The following is a 23,361-nucleotide window of genomic DNA, read 5'->3' on the forward strand; positions in this document are numbered from 1 at the left end:
GGAGCCCTGCATTGGGCTCTCTGCTCTGCAGGGTGCCTGCTTCCCTTCCTCTCTCTCTCTGCCTGCTTCTCTGCCTACTTGTGATCTCTCTCTGTCAAATAAATAAATAAAAATCTTTTTAAAAAATGTGCTACATTTAAGGCGATCACAATTAAGAGACGATGATTTTAGTTCAGTCTGAAATCCTGAGAAACTTTTCCAGAATACTGTAAACCCGGATTTGAAGCATAACAGAGCATTAAAAGACCTGATTACTTCTAAAGTTTCAAGCAGCAATTATGGAAGTTTCAAGCCTGCCCACCAAACCAAGTAGAAAGTGTAGTGTAGCTGCTTACACACACACCTAATTGGAGGTTGAAAAATTTGTTTTGTAATTGAGGTAGTTAAAGCACTGAGAGGTTCCTCTCTAGATTCAAGCTCATGGTTTGTTTGGGGTTTTTTTTTCAAGATTTTATTTATCTGAGAGAGAGAGCAAGTAAGCATGGGGACGAGGAGAGGCAGAGGGACAAGCAGACTCCCTGCTGAGTGCAGAGCCTCATGAGGGGCTCGATCCCAGAACCCTGAGATCCTGACCTGAGCCGGAGGCAGGTACCTAACAGACTGACCCTCCCAGCTACCCCTCAAACTCATGGATTAATATATTATCTCCATCCTTTTTATTCACCACTTACACTCACATTCTGTGTATGTGTATATACATGTGTGTGCGCGCACGTGTGCACAGGCATGCATATTGTTAAAAAAGCACGTTAAGTCAGGTTGTTCAGATTTAATGACTCTGTGGTCTGTTATCATTTGAACACATCACATCTGTTTCATTGAGTCTGCTGTTCCTAGACAGTCTAGGACATCCAGCCTCCCAATTAGAATATTTAATCAAAGTCTTCTGCACCCTAAACCCTCACAAAACAGCTGTGATGACATAACAGAAAAGATACGTATTAGTCCAGTCAGTGACAAACCATTGGTCTTTAGGGTCAAAAGATCTCTACAACCAGATCAAGAGCAGATGGAGGAAAGGGCAGAATAGGGGAACTGATATTGTCTGAACCCAACTTTTCTGAGCCCCTCCTTTCCAGACGGCCTGAAGCTCCCTTTCCTTATGTGCAGATTAAATCTACTTGTGCAAGACCAAACATTTAAAAAAAAAAAAAAAAAAACCAGGAAGGAGGAAAAATTATAGTAATGCATGTAGAGAAGATGAGGATTGTGTACTGAAACTCTGTGACCCGATAAAGACATGGGCAAAATACCCTGGAGGCAGTAACCCATGAACACTCTGGCTTGCAGGGACATGAAGATTTAGCCAGAATGCTGTCCATGGGGGCAGCTGGCACCCCCAGCCCCTCGGCTGAACTTCCACCACATTCTTGTGAGGGTCACAGAATCTTCTAGAATCAGCAAATCCTCCTCTTCTCAGTCCCTACAAAAGCAGAAACAGCTGCGGGGAGGTGAGGAAGTTGTAAATCTCTGAGCTAATTCTTTGTAACTAGATAGGCTCAGAGTTTCCCAATCAGATCCTCCGCTGTAAGAAAGCCAGGGTTTTTTCTTAATGCAAATTCAGCATCAAGGAAAAGCTAGCAAAATCATTTACTCACAATCCCAGACCAAGCTGAGACAGACAGGTTAAGGCAGGGTCAAATGCAAGAGGCCCATGGAAACCCTATCCAGGCCAAAAGCAGGTTACTCAGGAAATCCACAGGACTGACATGGTGCTCGGGGCCCTCTACATACATACTACATACTTATAGGTATGTTTTGTCCAGACTGACCAGGCCGTACCTAGCCCCAGCTAGGTACCTGTTCCAGAATGGAAGAATCTGTGGACAACAGGGAACAATCGGTCACTATTTCAAACTTCCTGGTTCCTCTCCGGCCCTGATTTATGTCCCCAGAAAATTGGGGCAGCGGTGGACCAGACTCAGATTATGAGATGGGGCATAAACAGCCGGTCCTTGTGAGTATTTAGAAATAACTGAACTCCCTTTGGAGTCACATTAACTCCTGGTTCTGTGCTAGGAGTGTAATACTAAAACAGAAAGTCTTATTTTAAAATATTCTCACCACCTCCCCAACTTTGGCACCTCCCAGTCTTCATCTGTCCCCTGTCTTCCCTCACAAATGCACCATCCGAGTATTACTGGGACATTTTCGGGATCTCTAGGGCCCAAGGACAACGTGGCTTTCATGGCATTTGGCAGAAAATCCCATCCCACATTAAAGACTCTTCCAGTTCAACACAGTGAAGAAAATATTATAATGTTAAGAGAGGGGGCAGCAGAAACCAGTCTGTCCCTTCCCCCACTAGAGGCACAGAGATTTCGGGAGTCCTCGAAAAGGGCATTCATCTCTTGCCAGAAGGCCACCAGCTCCCACCGGTGGGGAGGCGCGTGATGGCTTGCTTCTCCTCGGGACTGAAATGCAAGATGGTCAGGATGGCCGTGAGGGTCTGCTGGCGGCCCAGGCTGTCAGGCAAGGTCAGGAAGCGGTAGATGATGTTTTTGAGGTACTCCAGGTTGGCTCCTTCCCTATTCTGATCCCTGATGTTCTTCTCAATGTGGCTCTGTAGGGCGGCTACCTGCTCTCGGTGCCGCTCCCCGTCCTCCAGCAGCCGGTCCTGCAGCTGCCGAACCTCCCCCTCCAGCCTGTGCTTCTGCTTCCGTAGCGACGCGATCTCCACCTCCTTGCGGGCCAGCTGCTCGGCGTACAGGAAGAACGTGGGCTCGTTGGCCGCGGCCAGCTGCAGCGCCTGGGTCAGGCTGTCCGGGGCCGACAGGTCGGCCGGGTCCCCGGGCCCCCCGCCACCCACCGGGCTCCGGCGACCCGGCAGCCCCGAGGACAAGGCCACGGAGCGCAGCTGCTCCAGCTCCAAGTCCTTCTCGGCCAGCACAGCCAGGGCCCGGTCCCGCTGCTTGTGCAGCTCCTCTTCTAGGCGCAGCGCACGCTCCCTGAAGTCCAGCTGGCTCTGCTCCAGCTCCTGGCGGTGCGTGTGCTGCAGCCGGGCCAGCTCCTGCTTCCAGTCCTCGGCCTCCTGCCCGTGCTGGCGCTCGAGCTCCTCGCAGGACAGCCGCAGGGAGATGTACTTCTCCTTCAGCTCGGCGAGCTGTTCCTGGGCCTCCTCCAGCTCCTTGGCCAGATTGCCGTCCTTGGTGTTCTTGCTCTTGAGGACCACCTGGGCCCTCATCTTGTACCTCTCGAACTCCTCCTTCAGCTGCTTCAGCTCCTGTTGGTAGTAGAGTGCCGAAGCCTTCTCCCCGTCGGCAGCCTCCGAGCCGGCCATTATCTCCAGGTCACAGAGCTTCTCCACGTCCAGGGTCACCTGGCTTTTCCTGGCCGCCACCTGCAGCAGCCTCTTCAGCTGCTCCATCTTATCCTTCAGGACGTTGACATCCAGACTGGACTCCTCGCCATGGCTGTCCAGCGGGGAGCGGCTGGAGGCGGCGAGCGCCAGCGTCTTGTTCTCCAGGTCCAGCTGCAGGATGCGCTCCTTTAGCTTCTGGATAGCCAGCTGGTCCTTCTGCTTGGCTTTCTCATAGGTGCCCAGCAGCTCGGACAGCTCAGAGATTTGATTCTCCAGGGCCGCCACCCTCTGCTCTTCCACCTGAGATTGCTGGCGTAGCTGATCTTCCGCAAGGGCTGTCTGTAAGGCAAGGGGACAGATGGAAATGCGTCCAGAAAAGCCACAAAGGCCTAGAGCAAACTGAGAGAGCAAGAGAGGGGAGCAATGGGTCACAGGACTCAGATGGCTTGTTTTGAGAAGGGTCACTGGGGCTTTTCCTGTTGCTTTGGAAACTAACGAACCTTCCTATAACCTGGTGGGGTTCTGCTCCCAGAGATACATCACAGCAAACAATATTAAGAACCTCCGCGTATCTACTGTTGTTCTGCTCTAGTGTCTCCTGTCTCCTGTCATACACAAGGCTCACACGAGAACTGCGTTATCTTTGTTTGTCATCTGTTGCCCCAAATCCCAGTAAGAAATCACAGGACATTCTTTTCCTCTCCCAATATTCCTGGAAGTTCAAAACTCAGTTGGATTGCTCTCCATGCTGAAAGGAGCACTGTAAAATAGCACACCTTTCCAGAACAGGTTAACTGACTAGAAGCAATTATAAGAGGTTGCTTCTGAGACTTCTTTTTGCACCACCTCCTCCTCCCCGCAGCCACCCTACCTACAGGCGTATACCACTCCCTGTGTAAAGCATCTGCCTAGAGGCAGACACACTCCTTTCACTGCATAGCTGAAACTATACTGCCCCACAGAGCACAGCTGCTAAGATGCCAAGGCCAGAAGTTCAGAGGTGTCTTGTCCCAAACCAGCCTAAACTGAGGAAGTCCACAACCTGTTGGAAGCACATTCTGTGGATACTGTCAACAGCACACCGCACCGACTTCCCAGGACTCACAGTGCAACCTCCTGAATAGCATCAACAATGGACACGGCAGCCACTTAGTTCTAATTACCAAAGGAGACAAAACCCTGATATTTCCCACTTTAGGCTAAATGACTAACATTTGAAGGAGATGACAGTAATTACCTTCCTCATTTCCTGCTGCAGCTGAGCCTGGAAATGGCTCTTCAGGCAGGCAGCCTCTTCCTGAAGCTCCCGCAGCCGAGGGTCAGGCCGATTCTTCTCATCCCGAAGAGCCTGCAGCTCACCTTTCAAGTCCTCCACCTCACGGGTCAGCTGCTTGGTCTGCAGCTCAAACCCTTCCATCTGACCAGCTGCATAAGCCCGTCCTGCCAGGGCTTCTCTGGTCTCTTCCAGCCGAAGCTCCAAGTCCTGGCGCTGGGTCCTCTCCTCCTGCAGCAGTTTCTGGAGCTCACGAAGCATCAAGGCATGGTCACTTTGCTCTTGGGCCCGATCATGCTGCTGGGTGATAAGTCGGGCTTTGGTTTCTGCTATCTGCTCCTGCAGCCCCTTCAATTCTCCCTCCAGACGGCCCCGCTCCTCTTCTGCCTTTTTACTGGTATCCTCTAAGTCCTGTTTCATCTTCTTCTTGTCAGCCAGGTAAGAAGCTTCCATGCGAGACTTCTCCTGGGTGACTGTAGCCAAAGAGCTGGTCAAAGTAGCCAACTGAGTCTTCAGCTGGTGCAGTCGTTTGTCCACTTCCCCACCCCCAGATGGTCCATCCCCACTGCTACTACTAACGCCACTCTCCGACCCGCTGGCTTCTTCGGACTTTGGAGGTGGGGGTCCACGAGCCGGCCTGTCATCCTCTACCCCAAATTCACCCTTGGTGCTGGTGAGACTTGCCGCAGTATCCAAGCTGGTGGCGGTCCCAGTGCTATCCTCGCTGTGAGTGGAACATCGGTCATCCACAGAGTCAGGAAAAGAGAGGCCTGGAGGCTGGACACCTGTGAGGCCCACATCTGCCTCATGGGATACCGACAGCACCTTAATGCTGGCCTCTAGAGCCTCCTTCTCTTTCAGGAGGCTTTTATAGGCGCGGACCACATCCTTAAGACGTGCCTGGTACTGGAGGAGCTGCTTCTTCTGCGTCTCAATGGTCTCCAGCAGGTCCTTCTTGCTCGGTCCGCCCCCGAAATTCATGCCAAACTTCTCCATGTTCAGAACGGGTTGCTCGACGTCGGCCAGAAGAGGGTCGCGAAGACCTTGGCGGGGGCAGTGAACGACGGGGAGATAACTGTTCCCGAAGGCGCTCCTCCAAGCTGTCGGAGACCGGATGCCGGACGCGGGGCAGCCTGCAGAAGCGCCTGCCGGGTCCTAGGCACCGAGAGCCGCGGCCAGTCCTATCCTAAAGGGGCGACGCCGCCACAAGAGAAGCACACGGCCAGGAATCGCCTGTACTGTCCCAGAAACTGCTTCGCACTCGCCCGGGCCACAGCAGGCCCCGCCGGCCCTCGGCCCACGGTCGGCCACGGGTTTAAATCCAGCGTATCCCCATCACGACTTTCTAAGTACAGCAGCCGGAGAACGGCGCTTCCGGGTCCCCTGGAAGTGACGACAGCGCGACGCAACAGGCTCCGCCCCCAGCGGGCGCGCGGTAGGCGGAGCTACTTCGGCGGGTGGGTGGGAGGTGGCCTGTTCTGAACCCAGCTAGGCTACGAACGCAGGGCAAGCAAAGTCGAGTACTCTGGAGTGTTCATGTTTTCGTGACGGCGCCCGAGCTTACCTTCGGGCTACGAGGAGCGAGGGTCGGGGGGCAACGCCGCACTGAGTCCTTCTCAAACACCCGGATGAGCGACGCTTCCCCACATTTGGGGCTCAGTATCTCTGTCCCTGAAGATCAACAAGTCAGACTCCCATTTAGACTACGAAACTGTAACCCTTGATAGGACAGTTTTGGCACCTGTTCGGTGTACAGTATAATAATTATTAGCACCCTTCCTGAGTTCTGCTGAGTTGATTCAACAAATATATGTGGAAGGCACCCTACGGCCATGACCTCCATCTTACGTGCCAGCTGTACTCCAGGACCGTCACAAGAGTTTTGTTATTTACCCCTTGCAGCTCTTCTGCTCAGTGGGTGGAAACGCGAGACATGGGTTACATAACGTGCTCAAGGTCACACAACTAGGAATCCTATCTATATCTGTCTACCTCTCAACATATCAAGTCCTGTTCCAGGTGATCACGACGAAGAGACAAGGCCCTGCCCTCAAGGAGCTCCTATCTAGTGAGAAAGCAGAGATAAAAACACAAGTCCTGTTCTCACACCAGCATGTATGGGTATATTCAAAGTGCTACAGAAGTTAAGAGGAGGGAGGCCTGTCTAGGGGAAGCAGAAAAGGTTCAGGGAAAATACCTGGGGATCTGAAGCATAAGTAACAATTATCCATCTAACTAAAGATGAGGGAAACAAGCATTCTGGGCAGAGGGAAAAGATTGCTGGGACTCCTAGGGCATCAGAAAGCCTGGCTCACCGGGGAAGCACTGAGAATCACCTCATAGCCATAGCTTATGGTATGTCAAGGAGGTTGGCAACAGATGGGCCAGGCACAATAGGTGGAGACACAAATTAAGGCATTTAGACTTTATCTTGGGCGCTAAGAAGACACTAAAAGATTTTAATCTTGGGTGGCATCATCCAGACTTAAATGAGCAAGAGCTCAAGGAGCTCAAGGAACAGAAGACTGGTAAGGAGGCTATTTCTGTCTTGAGGAAGAGATGGTAGTGAAACAGAGCAAGGACAGCAGGGACGGACAACAGGGATTGGCTCTTTTAATTAAAGATGTGGAACTGACCTTACTTCCTCACTACTAGTTCTGTTAATATACTGAGACTCTTAAACGCACTCTTCAACCTTGTAAAAAGCCTTCTTAAGAATGCAAGTCTGTGGCTGAAGAGTCAAGGAAAGTCATGGACTCACTCATACCCTGTGCCCAAAGCTGTTCTCTTTGCAGACTTTTCAGGTCAGGACAGGGAAGAGCCTGGAGGTCTGTTCATATAATTTGTCGTTCAAATAATATCTGTGGCCCAGATAAAATCCAGCTGCACTATGCAAAGCATTTAGATATACTGTTTCTCCTTTTGTAGAAAATAACAGATTGTGAGGATCATTGAAGCTAAGCCCTCCAAAAAAGGGGGTAAAAGGCAGAACTGAGATTTGATTGAGACGTGGACCAACGGTACATGGTAGGCATTCAATCTTTGTTGAATGAGTGAATGAATGAAGGTTCTCTGATTCTCAGCTCATCTCACAATGTCCAGTCCATAAGCAATTGATCCTACAAGCCTACTGGCATGTAGGTTTCAAATCGCTTGACTTTGCTCCACTGAGCCGCCTATTAGATCATCCAAACCAAGTACTGTATTTGTTAAGCATTTATTAGGTGCCTGGCACTGACTCAGTCTCTATCGTAGAAGAAATTTAAATACCTGTCTTGCTATTCCCCCTCGTTGCTTAGTGGGAAAATTACTTGTGAAGCACTTTTGTCGAGGGCGACAAGAGTTTCATCAATTCCTGGATTGGAGGACATTAAAAAATCCGGGTTCCCAGGTCTGTGGCAAAGTGAAGCGGCTTCAGAAAGGCTGCCTCGGTCAGCTGAAGGACATTGAGTCCGGGGCCCTTCCAGGCAAGGGCCTGTTTCTCCTGTATGCAGGAGTAGATTCTGCTGACTGCGAAACCAAGAAAGCCAGCTAGCGCTGGGGCACTTTCTTTTCCCACCTCCCGCACACTTCTCTCGGGATTCTACGGTCCCTTGAACCACCTGCAACGCTCAAAGCCCCTCTCTGGGCGCTGAGGGGGTCAAAGAGAAGACTAAGACGGGAGCACAGAGCTTCCGCTCCCCTAGGACGGCGGTGCATACAGTGGGTGATGCTAGTTCGCAAGAGCTAAACCTGAGAGCAGGGTGGACTGGCCGCGACGAACCAAAACCCAGGGGCTGGCCACTTAAGCTACGGGTCGAGGGCCGTTGTGAAGCACTGTAGACTCTCCTCGGCCCCGCTTGGGCTGCCGGTGAAGCAGCCACAGACCTGGCAGCGTTCCAGAAACCGGGAAAGACCGAGACCTCAATCCTCTTTAAAACCGGCGCGGGACGCCGCGAGGCTGCAGAGACTCTCCAAGCTTCAGATTTCGCCAGAGCCGGAGCCTGGGGGCGGGGAAGGGGCGGGGAGGGGGCGGGGCCAGGTCGGGGGCGGGCCCGCGATGACGTAGGGCGGGCCGGGACGCGCGGAGGCGGTGGCGGAGCCTCCTCCTCCTGCTGCTGCGCCCCATCCCCCAGCGGCCGGCCGGTTCCAGCCCGCACCCCGCGTCCGTGCCCGCACCCCCTCCCCCGGGCCCCGCCATGGGCCTCACCGTGTCCGCGCTCTTTTCGCGGATCTTCGGGAAGAAGCAGATGAGGATCCTCATGGGTGAGGCAGATCTAGCGCGCGGCCCGGACCGGAGCGCCGGCCCCCGCGCAGCCCTCCCGCCCCCGCGTCCCTCCGAGCCCAGCTCAGCCGGGTCTCTGACCTGGAGTCACCTGCCTCCTAACCCCCCGGGGGTCACTGCTCTCGGGCTGGTCGCGGTCTGCAGTGCCGATCCCCGGGCCTGAGCCCGGGAGCTGCGGGCCTGGGTGGGGTGAAGCTCCCTCCTCCCCAGCCCGGCTGGGAAGAAGGGAGGATTCCGCCCTTGGAGACGACTTTTAAAAGGAGCGCAGCCCACCTCCTATGCCCTTTCCCCCCTAGCCATCTCCCGCCTCTCGCCCGCTTTGGGGCACGAGTTGGTGCTCACCACCCAGACTGCTCTTAAGGCCTCGAAGGTAGAGAACGGAGCGCACCTGCAGGCGCTTGGGCTCTCCGCCCCGGTCTCCATCGGCTGTCCTGGCTTCTCCCCTTTCCTGGTCTCTAGAGGGCTCCCTCGCTCCCGTCTCCATCCCTGTGCCCCTCTCCTTGCAGTTGGCTTGGATGCAGCCGGCAAGACCACAATCTTGTACAAACTGAAGTTGGGGGAGATTGTCACCACCATCCCCACCATAGGTGAGTTCTGAGGCGAGGCTGGGAGGAGCGGGAGGCTGGCAGCAGGCCTTCCCAGGGTTTGCTACCCATTCTGCCTGAGGCCCTTATCTCTGTGCAGGGAGCTGACCCTGACACCAGACACTGCTACCTGAGAAGTGGGTCACAGTTACCTTTAGTTGCTGCATGGTGCTGAGGCAGGTGTATGTGACCTAGCTGGGCCTGGTCTGTAGACTGACTGTTCTCTGGGGTTCTCTTCCCATGGGACTTGATCATTGCCTTCTGGTTTTATGTCCCCAGTGAATCCACCTAGATTTAGAGAGTTCCTTTCTTTCAGGACTTGGTTCTCATATATTTTTTTCCAATTATCTCCAGGCTTCAATGTGGAAACAGTGGAATACAAGAACATTTGTTTCACAGTCTGGGACGTGGGAGGCCAGGACAAGATTCGGCCTCTGTGGCGGCACTACTTCCAGAACACTCAGGTGGGGTGGGGCTCTCCAACCCCAGGAGAGAAGGTGTTAGGGCTACGACTGAGATGTTGGCCTAGGCCTGTCTCACAAGCCAGGGGGAAAAAAACCTTCACCTCCCATCTATCCACAGTTGTAGCCTTACCTCTCCTCATCCTTCAGGAATGCCTTTAGTTTTCTGAGACTTAGCTACCTTAGCTTCTGAGAAGCAGAACTCTGGGGCCATGCTGCCTCATTTATTTGTTTATTTATTTTTAAAGTCAGCTTTTTCTTCCAACGTGGGACTTGAACTCACAGTTCTGACTGAGGCAGTCAGGCGCACTCATGCTGCCTCATTTAGCTCTCGTCTGGTCTTTCCCTGGTCCCTTGTGCTTCTTCTAACTACACTGCTTGCCTGAGGGCAGAGGCTGTATCCTTCACATGGTGTCTCCGGTTGGTGCCACCGTGTTTGCAGAAGCTTAGTGAAAAGTTTTAAGATGAGAAGGTTTAGACACAAAGATGGGAAAAAGAAAGAGCCAGACTAGGGTATGTCCCAGCTGGGAGTGATGGCTTGTCCGTTCTTCCTTCCCTCCCAGGGCCTCATCTTCGTAGTGGACAGTAATGACCGAGAGAGGGTCCAGGAATCTGCTGACGAGCTCCAGAAGATGGTGAGCACCAAGAGCCCTGGGAACGGAGTCCCCGTTCAGAGACAGAGCTCTGAGATCTCTGAGCTGGGGTGAAAGTCAGGAAATGTCTCACAGGCCTTGACTGTGTTTCTCTGTGTGGACGCAGTCGCAAGGCATACCTCACTGTGTTTTAACTGGAGTCAGGTCAAAAAGCCCAAGATTGACTTTTTCCTTGAATCCTCACGTCTTCACATCCGAGGTGTTGGTGGGGAAAGGGGAATTATGTGTGGTGGAGAGAAACATCCTCTTAACATTCTTGTTTTTCCATTGAGAAACATTGCCATTTTGACTAGGGCAAGTCATTTGAAAAAGGCTCTTTTTGGATTTAAGGCCAGATGGCTGCAAGCTGACTTAGGAAGCTTGTGTTCAGCTCAGACTACACGATATTACATTTTCCCCACAAATATGTTAGAAGGCAGAAAGGGAGGTTTCCCTGCCCAGCGGGAAGGGGAGGCCTGGAGACTCTGCCAGGACGCCGGCCTCCATCCCCTTCACCCGTCTCAGCTGCAGGAGGACGAGCTGCGGGATGCCGTGCTGCTGGTGTTTGCCAACAAGCAGGACATGCCCAACGCCATGCCCGTGAGCGAGCTCACCGACAAGCTGGGCCTGCAGCACTTGCGGAGCCGCACGGTGAGGGTCCCACATGGCCCAGGGTGCCACAGGGGTGGGGGGGTAGGACGTGAAGGCGTCCCCTCATCTTCCTTGCTGCTGAGCTCTCTTTCCTTCTCCCCACAGTGGTACGTCCAGGCCACCTGTGCCACCCAAGGCACAGGCCTGTATGATGGGCTCGACTGGCTGTCCCACGAGCTGTCCAAGCGCTAACCCACCAGGGGCCGGCCCCTGCTGCCCAGAAGCTCCCGCGTGCACCGGGGACGGCCAGATTCCCGGACTCCTCAGGCAGTGCCCTTCCCTCCCACTCCTCTCCCACAGACACGGGCCTCCGCTCTGGCTCCTACCTGCATGTTCTCTCTGTCGTTGGAGCCTGGAGCCTCACTGTCTGGGCCGAAGGGGTCCACTCTCCTGCCTGCTGGGACCTGTGGAAGGGGGACTTCTCCAGGGCTAAGGCCCCTTCTTCCAGAGGAGGAGCAGGGATCTGGGTTTACTTTCTTTTTTTTCCATTTCGGGAGTCCCCTTGGGGCCAGGTGGGGAGGGAAGGTGAGGGCTCTGGTGGTGCTATGATGTGGCACTGGACATTGAGTAATAAATTTGCTGTGGTTTGTACATGGTGTTGTCTGTAGCCTAGAAGTGAGGGGGCTGGGTTGTTGGATACAAAGGGACAATGCGATAGGAAGGAAGCTCAGAGCCGTGGAGACTACAGAGCGACCCCCTCCCCACCGCATGCACACACCGGCTCCCTTCATCCAGCTCAGCTTCGCCCTCCTTATTCTTGAGGCTACAAGCACTCCTCAATTCCAGGGGGCCTTTGCTGAGGGGATCTACTTTCATGATTCTGTAAATCTCTTATATCCTGGGCCTTTCCATCTCCTAGCTACTTAGAATAGTGGTTCTTAAAGATTACTGTGAACATTAAAATTGGGGGGCAGTATTTATTAACAATAGCACCCCGAGGGGCACTTCAGAAAATATGACTCATTAAGACTGATCTGAAGCCCAAGAATATGCATCTTAGAAATTACACAGGTGATTCTGTCACTACTACTCTGTTAGCCTTATCCTATGAAACACCATAGGGTTCTTCTAATCCTTGGGGATTAAAGTTCCGCACTGTGTGAGGCAACTCTTTCTACCTAAAAGACACCTCTGGCCCTGTACCACCTCGCCCCCACAGCAGGAAGGGGAAAGTATGTGCATGGAACCAGGAGTGTAGGTGGTTCTCCAGGTGTGGTTCACTCTGCCCGTTCTTCGAATCCCTGCAAAGCTTAAACAAAACCTGCCCTTGCCACCGTTATTTCTTCTTGCCTTTCTCCTTTCATGGTGGTCAGTTTCTCCAGCTACTGGCCTGATTTTCTCCAGGAGCTTTGTAGGAAGTGAGTCCCAGAAGCTGTTGGCCAACAGGGACCCTTTGAGGGGAAGGGCTGGGATCCTTAGGAACAGTGAGGCAGGGGATTATGAGGAAGATGCCCAGGGCTCTCCCTACCTAGGACATTTCCCTTCCCCTGTTCTGAGCCAACCCTTCCTGATGAAAATGAGTCATTTGATCCTTGCTGGTTATTTATCTAGGGTTTTCTCACACCCCCGGAGGAAAAGCATCTTCTGAGACATTTTGGCTTCATTCTCTCAAGGGCTGTAAAAGTTAATAAATTTTTCCTGGATATCTTGAACTCGAAATACACTTGAGTCCCAAGGGAGCCAAGCAGACCTCACTTCGTGAGGAGGAAAGAGGTTGGTTTTTATCCTGTGATTAAAGCGAGAAACAAGCAAAGAATGGAAGACACTTGCCTGTAGTCACAGGTTATCACTGGCCCAGGTTGGTGTTCTGATTCCCAGTCTTAGCTCAGCTCTGTTGGTGCCTGGAGTTGCACAGGGAGCTTGACGCCAGAGGCCCTAGACCCACTTCCTCTGGGCTGCGGATTGACCATGGCCGGGCCAGTGCCCTTTCCCCACTATGGATAAGAGGCAGCCCTCACAGTCACAATGCTCCCGGGTCACAGAGGCGCTGGGCCCTAGGCCAGCCTCTGCCTGAGAAATTCCCTCTGGGAACGTCTTCTGGTGGGTACTACAGGCCTGATTCCAGGCCCTATGGCCTGTGGAACTGCACCACTGGGGGGAAGGCTGGGCCGGACAGAGTCATCACCTGTGGTGCCGGCCCCATGGAGGAGGTGGAGTGGACTCGAAGACCCAAGCCTGAGGAGCTAAGGGTTGGGCTCATCAGCTGGGCAGGATCCTACCTCACTTTTGAGGCATATAAGAACACGGTCACTGCTACTGCAAAGGGCTTGGGCCGGAGACAGGTAACCAGATAAACCTGTACGGGAGTCCTCTTTCCTAGTGGCCAAGCTCTGGTGTGTGTGTGCGTGTGTGTGTGTGTGTGTGGTGGCTGAGGTACACTCGCTATCATTTTCCTAGCCTTTGCCATTACCAGCCCAAGACCCTCCTACCCCAGGCTTTTGCTCACAGGTCTCGATCCTTCCCTCTACCCCTTTCTCAACCTGTTCCAAGAGGCAAAGCCTCAGCCTTTGCTGCCTTGCCTTCTCTGGCTGCTTTCTTCCCTCCACCCCAACACCAGGTGGCTGTGTCATCACAAAGAGGAGAGGTGAAGAGCCCAGGCTGGAAGGCAGGACTGTGGGCCTCCAGCGTGCCAGGGGCTGTGGTGGGTTGGGGGGGGGTGGGTAGCGGAGGGCAGTGCAGTTAGGGATGGACTGATTCTTTTCCGTTATGGGTTGTGGTTTGGGAATCTTTATCCCTGGAGCCTGGGCCTGCCCACCCCAATGTAAGAGGTCTTGACTTTCTCCTGCCCTGCTGGGGAGGTGGGCTCTGGGGAGGGGAGTGTTAGTTAACATGCTCTCCAGGGGCAACAGTGAGGAAGAGAGAAGTCAAACTTAAACCAAAACACTTCTTAGAAAATTAGGCATTGAAGGAAGCCACCAAGTAACAGAGAAGGAGTTTTACCTTCAGTGAGCTGGGAGAGGCAGGTCCTTAGAACTTTTCTTGGGATCTTGAGAAGCGCCCTGATTCCAGTAGGAGAGGTCTCCTGAAATCTTTTGATCAGTTGGATGAGAGGGTGGAAAAGCTGGCAGTCTCTGTGGAGGCCGATGTGGAGGGGAAGGTGGTTGGTCGCCATGAAGGTCCTAGGGTGATGCCAGGCATGATGGCATTGGACACCCTGGCCTGGTCATTCGGCAATACTGATCTCCTGCCTCTCCCTCCCACCGCCTCCAGACCTGGGAGATCTTGGTGAGCAATGAGCATGACGCACAGGCGGTGGTCCGACTACGAGGCTTGCAAGGCCTTTACCTCCTGTGCGAGGCAGACGGCAGTCTATGCTACGGCCGGCCCAGGACCAGCCACCACGGGTGCTTCCTCCTGCGTTTCCACCGCAATGGCAAGTGGACCCTCCAGTGCATAATTAGTGGCCGTTACCTGGAGTCTGACGGTGAAGATGTGTTTTGCAACTCCAGGGTCCTCTCAGCCTACCACATGTGGACCCCCCGTCCGGCCCTGCACGTCCACGTGATCCTCTACAGCCCTGTGAACCACTGCTATGCCCGGGCTGACCCCACTATGGGCCGTGTCTGGGTGGATGCGCCCGTTCCCTGCCTGGAGGAATGTGGCTTCCTGTTGCATTTCCAAGATGGATGCTACCACCTGGAGACCTCAACACACTTCTTCTTGTCCCACGTAGACCGGCTGGTCCCCCAACCCTCAGCACAGACGGCTTTTCACATGCAGGTGCGGCCGGGAGGGCTCGTGGCCCTGAGCGACGGAGAAGGAGGCATGCTGTACCCGCAGGGCACACGCCTGCTTCTGGGCCTGGGCTCCAATCCCCACAGGGGTGAGGAGTGGTTCGTCCTACAGCGATGTCCCACCTGGGTCAGCCTCAGGTCCAAGACTCGGAAGTTCCTCTCCATCGTCTATGGCAAGTGCTGGGTCTAGGACAGCTGTGGAGGGAGGGAGAGCTGGCTCCTGGAAAGAGAAAAATGTATTGGAGAGCAGCAGATATTTTGGAAGCTGCTGATAAGGAGGATCCTAGGGTCCCAACAGGATCTCTTAGACCATGGAGTAGGGTGATAAGGCAGGGACAGGGACTTCAGGGAATAGCTTGGGTCTTCTCCAGGCTCCTGTGGTCTGCAGAAGGTGGTAAAGGCTGAGGAGGGGAACCAGAGGGAACCCAGACAGAAGGTGTGGAGGAGGGGCTGAGACTGAGGTTGAAACCAGACTCTGGCTCCTTCTGACATGATCTTTCTCTGCAGATGTTGAGGTATGCGCTGCCTCTGAGCACATAACCCCAATGTCCTTGTTCCAGTTTGAATGCGACGATGAGAGCCCCAGCTTGCAGCTTCGTGCAGCCAATGGCTGCTACCTAGCCCAGGTGAGACCTTGGCCTTCCGAGCAAGGGAATCCTTCATTTCTGAGCTCTCCCATTCTAGACATACTTTCTCCTTCTTCAAGGCAGGTGACCAGAGGCTGAGGTGGAGGACGGTGGAGACAAGGGTGGAGACCCTGGTCAATTTTTAACCAATGGGCCCAATTTCATTCAATGGGGCCTCTTTGAAAAAAAAGAAGAAAGAGGGGCACCTGGGTGGCTCAGTGGGTTAGGCCGCTGCCTTCGGCTCAGGTCGTGATCTCAGGGTCCTGGGATCGAGTCCCGCATTGGGCTCTCTGCTCAGCAGGGAGACTGCTTCTCTCTCTCTGCCTGCCTCTCTGTCTCCTTGTGATCTCTGTCTGTCAAATAAATAAATAAATAAATCTAAAAAAAAAAAAAAGAAAGAAAGAAAAACCAATTTTACGGTGGCACAATTTATATACAATCAACTGCACTCGTTTCAATGTGCAATTCAAGAAGTTTTGACAAATGTATACACTCGTGCATGTATATGCACATGTATACACCCAATCACAAGTTAAAGATTATTCACATCACTACATAAATTCCCTCTTGCCCCTTTGTAGTCAGTCCCCCTTTCCTCTTGCCCTCTCCTCCACCCGTTACTGTTCTGTCGCTGCCGATTAGTCGCCTACTCTAGAATTTCCCATGAATGGAATCACACCATGGCACCCTGTGTATTCTTCCTTTCATCAGCATAATATTTTTGAGATTCATGATCCATGTATCCGTAGTTTATCCTCTGTTATTACTGAGCCGTTTCCCATACTACTACTCATCAACACACACATGATTTATTTATCCATTTACTTGTTGATGAACACTTGAGTCCTCTCCAGTTTGGGCTATTGTGAATAAAGTTGCGGGGCACCTGGGTGGTTCAGCCGGTTAAGCCTCTGCCTTCAGCTCAGGTCATGATCCCAGGATGCTGGGATGGAGCCCCATGTCAGGCTCCCTGCTCATAGTAAATAAATAAAATCTTTTAAAAAGTAGAGTTGCAAGGAACATTTGCATTCGAGTTTTTTTATGGGTCTGTACTTTCAGTAATCTTAGGGGTAGAAATACTGTGTCACATGATAAATGTGTGTTTATATTTTTATTTTTTAATTTTTTTAAGATTGCCTTTATTTCCTTGAGAGAGCAAGCTAGAGAAAAAGAGAGAGAGAGAGAGAGATCAGGCACAAGCAGGGGTGTGAGGGGAAGGGTGGAGTGAAAGGGAAAAACAGACTCCTCGCTGAACAGGGAGCCCAACGCAGGACTCGATCCCAGGACCCTGGGATCATGACCTGAGCCAAAGGCATACATTTAACCAACTGGGCCACCCAGGTGCCCCATGTTTATATTTTTAAGAAAATGTTAAATAGTTTTCTAAAGTGAGTATTCTATTTTACATTCTTGCCAGCAATGTATGAGTTCTAACTGTTCCACTTCCTCATCAACACTTGATATTGTCTGTATTTTTTATTTTAGCCACTCTAATGGAAGTGCAGTGACATCTTAGTGTGCCTTTAATTTGCATGTCTCTTGTAATTAGTAACATTGAGTATCTTTTCATGGGCTTATTGGCCATATGTATATCTTCTCTGTGAGGTGTCTGTTCAAATCTTTTGCCCACTGGGTTTTCTTATGATCAAGTCATAAGTATTCTTTCTTATGTTCTAAAGTCAAGAGTTCTTTCTGTGTTCTAAAGGCAAGTTCTTTGCCAAATACAGGTATTGTGTTTCCTCGGAACCTGTGGCTTGCCTTTTCATTTGCTTAATAGTGTCTTTTGAGCAGCAAGTTTTTTATTTTGATGAAGTCCAGTTTCTCCACTCTGCACACGATTAGTGATTTTTTGGTTCCAATAAATCTTTGCCTGCCCCAATGTTGCAAAGACTTTCTCCTAGGTTTTCTTGTAGATGTTTTATGGTTTTGCTTTCATTTTTATGTCTTTGATCCATTTGAAAATTATTTTGGTATCTGGGCTGAGGTTTATTTCTCTCCATGTGGTTATCCAGGTCCTTTTTTGATAATGGACTCTGGGATATAGCCAAGACTGGGGAAGAGGGGGGAGCTGAGACCACAATATGTTTTCCAAAAAGGATGTGAAAACAGGGCACCTGGGGGGCTCAGTTAGTTAAACATCTGCCTTTGGTTCAGGTCATGATCCCAGGATCCTGGGATAGAGCCCCTCATCAGGATCCCTAGGGAGCCTGCTTCTCCCTCTCCCACTCCCCCTGCTTTTGTGCATGCTCTCTCTCTCTCTCTCTGTGTCAACTAAATAAATAAAATCTTGAAAGAAAGAAAGAAAGAAAAAGAGAAAGAAAGAAAGAAAGAAAAGAAAGGATGTGAAAGCATAAAGCACATGCCCTGGGAGAATGAAGAAAGTCTGCGTGTGGGATGTAGGAATAAAAATGATGGGAAGAAAGCTGAGATTTTGTCCTTGTTTCTCTTGTCTGCTCCCTGTAATCTCTTCAGAGGCGCCACAGAACAGTGGTGGCTAATGGGCACCCCATGGAGCCTGATACCTTCTTCCGAGTGCACTGGAATTGTGGCAAGATCATCCTGCAGTCTCCCAATGGACGCTTCTTGGGCATCATAGACAATGGCCTGCTGATGGCCAATGCCACCATCCCAGGTGAGGAGAGAGGCCCTCCTGCCAGGTTATCCCAAGTCAGTGATGCTTTCAGAGGGAGCTGGGCTGTAATAGAAAGAGCACTGGAGCTGGGGTCTGTGTATTTGCTGAATCACTGAATTTGCTGAATGACAATGAATTTTTGTCATTACTTGGGCAAACACATCTTTGAGCCCCAGTTCCATTGGCTCCCTTCCCAAGGGGGGTGCTTTCCAGCCCACCTGCCTCCCAGGAGTCTTGTGAAGATTAAATAGATTCACCACCCTCTCAAAGGAAGGAAGGATATTAAAACCTCTTGGGCTCTACACCCTATTAAGTGTTTTGACAGACATTTCATAAGTACCCAGCCCAAGATCTGGCACCTAGTAGGTGTTCAGTAATTGTTTAAATGTTGACAACCTGCAATTAAGTGTCCCTCCTCCTGGAAAGCATCTGGAAGCAGCTCATCCAGATAACTCCTCTCTGTTTCTTCCAGGCCCCAATGAGGAATTTGGGATTCGATTAGCTAACCGGCCCTTCCTTGTACTGCGAGGTCGTTATGGGTACGTGGGCACGTCCTCAGAGCATGACCTCATGAAGTGCAATATGGACCAGCCCGACTGCATCCACCTGCTGCCTTGCCGCCAGGGCATCTACCACTTCCAGGGTGAGGAGCTTCTCTTCTCCGTGAACTTCTCCTGGGTTCACGGTCTTGTCCTGCCTTAGCCCCAACTCGGACTCCAATGTCTTCTGCTCAGAGCCTACTCAGCAGAAAAAGAAAAATGGAGTTTCTCTTTGTTTTCACACGTCAAGGCCCCCCGAGTGGGTTGGTAGACCCAAACCCAGCCCTCCCACGTTTCCACAGATGGACCTGCCTACATAGGCAGTGGGGAAGTCAGAGGGGCTGGCGTACTTGCCAGGAGCCTCCTCTAGCCATCCAGTGGGAGGACTTCATCCTTCACCCTTCCCTCCCCAGCACAGGGTGGATCCTTCTGGTCAATAACATCCTTCGGCACCTTTCGTCCTTGGGGGAAGTTTGCTCTCAACTTCTGTATAGAGCTTCACGGGAGCAACCTGCTCACGGTGCTGGCACCCAATGGCTTCTATATGCGATCCGACCGAAGCGGCACCCTGTTGGCGGACAGCGAAGAGATTACCAAAGAGTGTATTTGGGAGTTTTAGGTAAGATCAAGTGGGTCAGGACTAGGAGGTAGAGGAGAAGGAGCTGAGGAGCAAGGAAAGAAGGGAAGTGGGTGAGCATGAGACCAAAACACACCCGTGGACTGACTTCTGTCCCACAACCGGATCAGCTCCAGACATTTATTCCAAATCCAGACTCTCCTCTCAGGGCTTCTGGAGACTGACTTGCTAGACAAAGAAGGGGAAATCAGATCTAGGTTTCTGACGATGAGACCACATTGACGTGTGTGCCAGCAAGCTTGAGGGGGACAGAATCAGATGTATCTCTCTGTGTTAAGATGCAGAGCTTTGCCCCACTCTTAGGGAAGATGGGTAACTTTGAGGGTATGCCTTCTAAACTATGCACTTTCTATCCCCACACCCCTGGATCCCTGGTGTGCTGATGGCTTCCAGATATTCATCTGCAGCTCTGACCCTTCTCCAGAGCGCTAACCTCCTCTCTTTCCAACTTTCTGATTGACAACTGACTTGACTTTGTCCTGCCATCCTCTCAAAATCAGCCTCATCCCTCTCCCTTCTGCAGATGATTCTTCCGGTCCTTCCCCATGGCCATCTAGAGCGTTGCTATCCTCCCAGATGCTCTGGATCGAGATCTCAGCACCATCTCGCCTTCCTCCCTTTCATTCCCTTTACCAAACCCTGAAAACTCTTGGGTACTTCCATAACCATGACTTGAGCACTTGCTCCTTCTTAACTACCTTTGCTACCGTGTGAATCCAGGCTTTTCACCCAAAGCCTGCACTGTGATGAGGGCTCCCCAGCAGCACTCACTGCCTCCAGATCCGTCCACCCCATCATCTCTTCTCCATGCCAAGTTTGCTTTCCTAAATCATTCCCTGTTCCCAGGTCTTCAGGACACCTCACTGCTCTTTGCCCTGTTTCCTCAGAGCTGACCTCACTTCCCTGGGTTGGAAGGGCATGAGGATCCCAGGACCCTGGGATCATGACCTGAGCCGAAGGCAGAGGCTTTAAGCCACTGACCCACCCAGGCACCCCTCTACTGGTTTTCTAAACAAACCCTTTGCTAGGGCCAAAGTGGAAAAAAATCAAATGAAATTCCACCAGGCTTCTTTTCTTATCTGTTTCATAAAGGGTTTCAATGGAACTAAATTTTGCAGGCTCCTTCCAGGCCATGACATTCCAGTAGACAATGTATCATAGTGGTTAATAGCTCATTCTTAGACATTGAACTGGGTTCTCATTGGATTTTTATCAGTTAAACTTGTTTGACCCTGGAAAAATGAACCTCTCAAATCCTGTTCCTGGCCAATAAAAGGGGAATATAGTATTTATCTTGTAGGATTTTGTTGTGTTATGAGAAATAATGATTATAAAATGTATAGTAAGCAGCCTGGAATCTAGTGCAGGGTCCTTTATCAGAAACCTTCCCCAATCCAGTTGAATTCTTAATAAATCTTATCTGTTGATTATAGTATCCCTTTGAATTCTGATGCTATCTTTTATACCATTAATCTGATTAAAAATAATTTTTACTGCCAGGGCGCCTGGGTGGCTCAGTGGGTTAAGCCGCTGCCTTCGGCTCAGGTCATGATCTCAGGGTCCTGGGATCGAGTCCCGCATCGGGCTCTCTGCTCGGCAGGGGGCCTGCTTCCTCCTCTCTCTCTCCGCCTGCCTCTCTGCCTACTTGTGATCTCTCTCTGTCAAATAAATAAATAAATAAAATCTTTAAAAAATAATAATAATTTTTACTGCCTTTGCCTATAAACTAGTATCACATACATCAAATACACATAAACATACAACTTCACATTCATCAAGCATGGGACAAAACAGGACAGTCAGTCGCCTAAGTGTCTGACTCTTGATCTCAGCTCAGGTCTTCATCTCAGGATTGTGAGTTTGAGCCCTGTGTTGAGCTCCATGATGGGTGTGGAGCCTACTTTAAAAAAGAAAAGAAAAGAAAAATAATAATGGGACAAATCATTTTATTCTCTCTTTTCCCAGTTGATCTTACCAGATTTTTCCAGCAAATCAGCAAATCATTGACTCAAGGTTTCTGTTTCCTCTTCCCTTTCCAGGTCAATGGGATGCCACCTATGGAAATCCAAATCCTCCAGGAGAAACTACTGCACTAAACACAACAGGAACCCCAGAGTCAAGATCCATGAGAATATCTGTTACACAACTTTCCCTACCCAGTTTAGCAAAACACCTGTTTCGAGCAACAATACACAAAAGGCCACCCCCAAGACCCCTTGTGTGCATCTGACTCAGTACAGAATAAGGGTCTGGAGGTGGGTGGAGTCCAAGGCCCCAAGCCCCCCGCAAGTTCAATCCGGAAGAGGCAAGACCAGATGGTAACCAATGCTTCCACTGATCTTCCCCCATCCCCACAGGACCACTAGAATTTTTCCAGTAATCATGTGAGAAGCCAGTTTTGCCCTGAAGGATGCAGAATCCAGAAATGATTAGATGTCCTTTGGGTTTTGAAAGAATGAGGGATTATGAGTCCTATGGGCACAGGGTAATGATCGTGACACATCTTATGCATCGATAGCCTGAAATATACCAATCATCTCACCTTTGATCTTGTCAGTTGGGCAAGACAGGTACTTTCCCTGTCATCGCCCACTTTTTACAGGAGTTGAAGTGAGGGTCCCATGACTGGGAGCTCTGACTCAATTCTTCAATTAGGGGATTATAATGTCCACTACTCTTTCCATCAAAACCGAGCTTCCACAATGAACATCATTCTTGTACTGTCTTTATAACTTTGGCCTTCATCTATCAATCATCTGTTCTATCAATGTCTTCATTGACATAAACTTTTAAGTAATTTTATTTAGAAAGGAATATTTTAGAGGTGCCTGGGTGGCTCAGATGGTTAAGTGTCTGCCTTTGGCTCAGTCATGATCCCAGGATCCTGGGATCAAGCCCCACATCCATCTCCCTGCTCAGTAGGAAGCCTGCTTCTCCTTCTGCCTGCCCATCCCCCTGCTTATGATCTCTCTCTCTGTGTCAAATAAATAATAAAATATTTAAAAATAAAAAAGGACTATTTTAATCACTATCACAAAATAGGAGACTCACTTGCCGTAAATAGAAAGGGACCTTAAAAATAAATACAATGAAAACTAAGTGCTGTTATCAAATCCTAGTTAGATTTCCCTCCCCTGCCCAAACCTCAAAACCAGAGGTTCTCTTTCCCTCTGTTATAAAAAAGGTTAACAGTTGTTACAGAGGACCAAAATGAAAGCTTTCTCTTCAGTGCAATGAGATTTGAAAGGAAGTCAAAAGGGGAATAATATTCTCATTTCTGACTAAATATTATTTAAAGCAGTGTCTACATGCCTCCTGAAATGTCCTCAAATACCAACAGTGATGTCTGACCCCCACTTCGGGAAAATTGCACCGTACTATAATGGGTGCCTGGGTTTTCAATATGTTAAGAAAAGAAGCTAAAACCACAACATGGGAGAGGTTCCATTTGCATAGAGGAAAATGACCTCGGGTTTTTGTAAGTATGTTTCTCCTCAAGAGATAGAAAATAATTCTTTTATTTTTTTAGAAGATTTTACTTATTTATTTGACAGAGAGAGAGACAGCAAGAGACAGCAAGAACAGGGGGAGTGGGAGAGGGAGGAACAGGTTTCCTGCTGAGCAGGGAGCCTGATGGAGGTCTCCATCCCAGAACCCCGGGATCACGACCCAAGCCGAAGGCAGATGCCGAACAACTGAGCCACCCAAGCACCCCAAGAGATAGGAAAGAGTTTTGTAAAAATTTTAATCTAACAAGCAAAGCTTTAGAACACTAGAGCCCAGGGTATCCCTTTCCTAGAGAACATTAAGAATAGACCAGAGATATGAGTTGAAATACAGTACACTCTTCAGAGAGACTGGACGTTGGGGTCATTTAATGCAGAATCTTTTCCTCAGCATTCCATAAATGCATATACAAACTTAGATGCACGAGCATTCATTTGCACGGAGATACACACACACACACACACACACACACACACACACACTCCACATAGTCTGTTACCCCCATTCCCCACAAGTGGCC

General features: G+C 50.7%; 3 protein-coding genes across 4 annotated transcripts; 2 read left to right on the top strand and 1 right to left on the bottom strand.

Moving 5' to 3' along the window:
* Positions 1 to 754: 754 nt before the first annotated feature.
* Positions 755 to 5,970, bottom strand: GCC1 (GRIP and coiled-coil domain containing 1). Of its 2 annotated transcripts, none has more exons than XM_059171766.1 (2): positions 4,539 to 5,970; positions 755 to 3,700 (listed from the first exon to the last, which is right to left on the bottom strand). In XM_059171766.1, exons 1-2 carry the CDS (start codon positions 5,568 to 5,570, stop codon positions 2,345 to 2,347), a joined length of 2,388 nt encoding a protein of 795 aa, XP_059027749.1. In that variant the 5' UTR covers positions 5,571 to 5,970; the 3' UTR covers positions 755 to 2,344. The 2 variants fall into 2 exon arrangements, with proteins under 2 accessions (XP_059027749.1, XP_059027750.1); XM_059171767.1 differs by having other exon boundaries at positions 755 to 3,640; positions 4,539 to 5,969.
* A 2,638-nt stretch (positions 5,971 to 8,608) lies between these two features.
* ARF5 (ADP ribosylation factor 5) lies at positions 8,609 to 11,757 on the top strand. Its single transcript, XM_059171768.1, has 6 exons — positions 8,609 to 8,819; positions 9,345 to 9,425; positions 9,777 to 9,886; positions 10,447 to 10,518; positions 11,041 to 11,166; positions 11,272 to 11,757. Exons 1-6 carry the CDS (start codon positions 8,753 to 8,755, stop codon positions 11,356 to 11,358), a joined length of 543 nt encoding a protein of 180 aa, XP_059027751.1. The 5' UTR covers positions 8,609 to 8,752; the 3' UTR covers positions 11,359 to 11,757.
* A 1,235-nt stretch (positions 11,758 to 12,992) lies between these two features.
* Positions 12,993 to 21,495, top strand: FSCN3 (fascin actin-bundling protein 3). Its single transcript, XM_059171770.1, has 7 exons — positions 12,993 to 13,448; positions 14,377 to 15,073; positions 15,408 to 15,526; positions 17,999 to 18,158; positions 18,631 to 18,801; positions 19,111 to 19,316; positions 21,374 to 21,495. Exons 1-6 carry the CDS (start codon positions 13,308 to 13,310, stop codon positions 19,314 to 19,316), a joined length of 1,494 nt encoding a protein of 497 aa, XP_059027753.1. The 5' UTR covers positions 12,993 to 13,307; the 3' UTR covers positions 21,374 to 21,495.
* Positions 21,496 to 23,361: the final 1,866 nt, after the last annotated feature.

The sequence above is a fragment of the Mustela lutreola genome, chromosome 4, assembly GCF_030435805.1.
Source record: "Mustela lutreola isolate mMusLut2 chromosome 4, mMusLut2.pri, whole genome shotgun sequence".
Classification (NCBI taxonomy): domain Eukaryota; kingdom Metazoa; phylum Chordata; class Mammalia; order Carnivora; family Mustelidae; genus Mustela; species Mustela lutreola.

Coding starts and splice junctions, on each gene's coding strand:
- GCC1 (XM_059171766.1), bottom strand. CDS start 5,570: ATGGAGAAGTTTGGCATGAATTTCGGGGGCGGACCGAGCAAGAAGGAC. Junction 3,701..4,538: donor TGCAGCAGGAAATGAGGAAG/GTAATTACTGTC, acceptor TTGCTCTCTCAG/TTTGCTCTAGGCCTTTGTGG.
- ARF5 (XM_059171768.1), top strand. CDS start 8,753: ATGGGCCTCACCGTGTCCGCGCTCTTTTCGCGGATCTTCGGGAAGAAG. Junction 9,887..10,446: donor ACTACTTCCAGAACACTCAG/GTGGGGTGGGGC, acceptor CTTCCCTCCCAG/GGCCTCATCTTCGTAGTGGA. Junction 10,519..11,040: donor CTGACGAGCTCCAGAAGATG/GTGAGCACCAAG, acceptor CACCCGTCTCAG/CTGCAGGAGGACGAGCTGCG.
- FSCN3 (XM_059171770.1), top strand. CDS start 13,308: ATGGAGGAGGTGGAGTGGACTCGAAGACCCAAGCCTGAGGAGCTAAGG. Junction 18,159..18,630: donor GGCCAATGCCACCATCCCAG/GTGAGGAGAGAG, acceptor TGTTTCTTCCAG/GCCCCAATGAGGAATTTGGG. Junction 18,802..19,110: donor GGGCATCTACCACTTCCAGG/GTGAGGAGCTTC, acceptor TTCCCTCCCCAG/CACAGGGTGGATCCTTCTGG.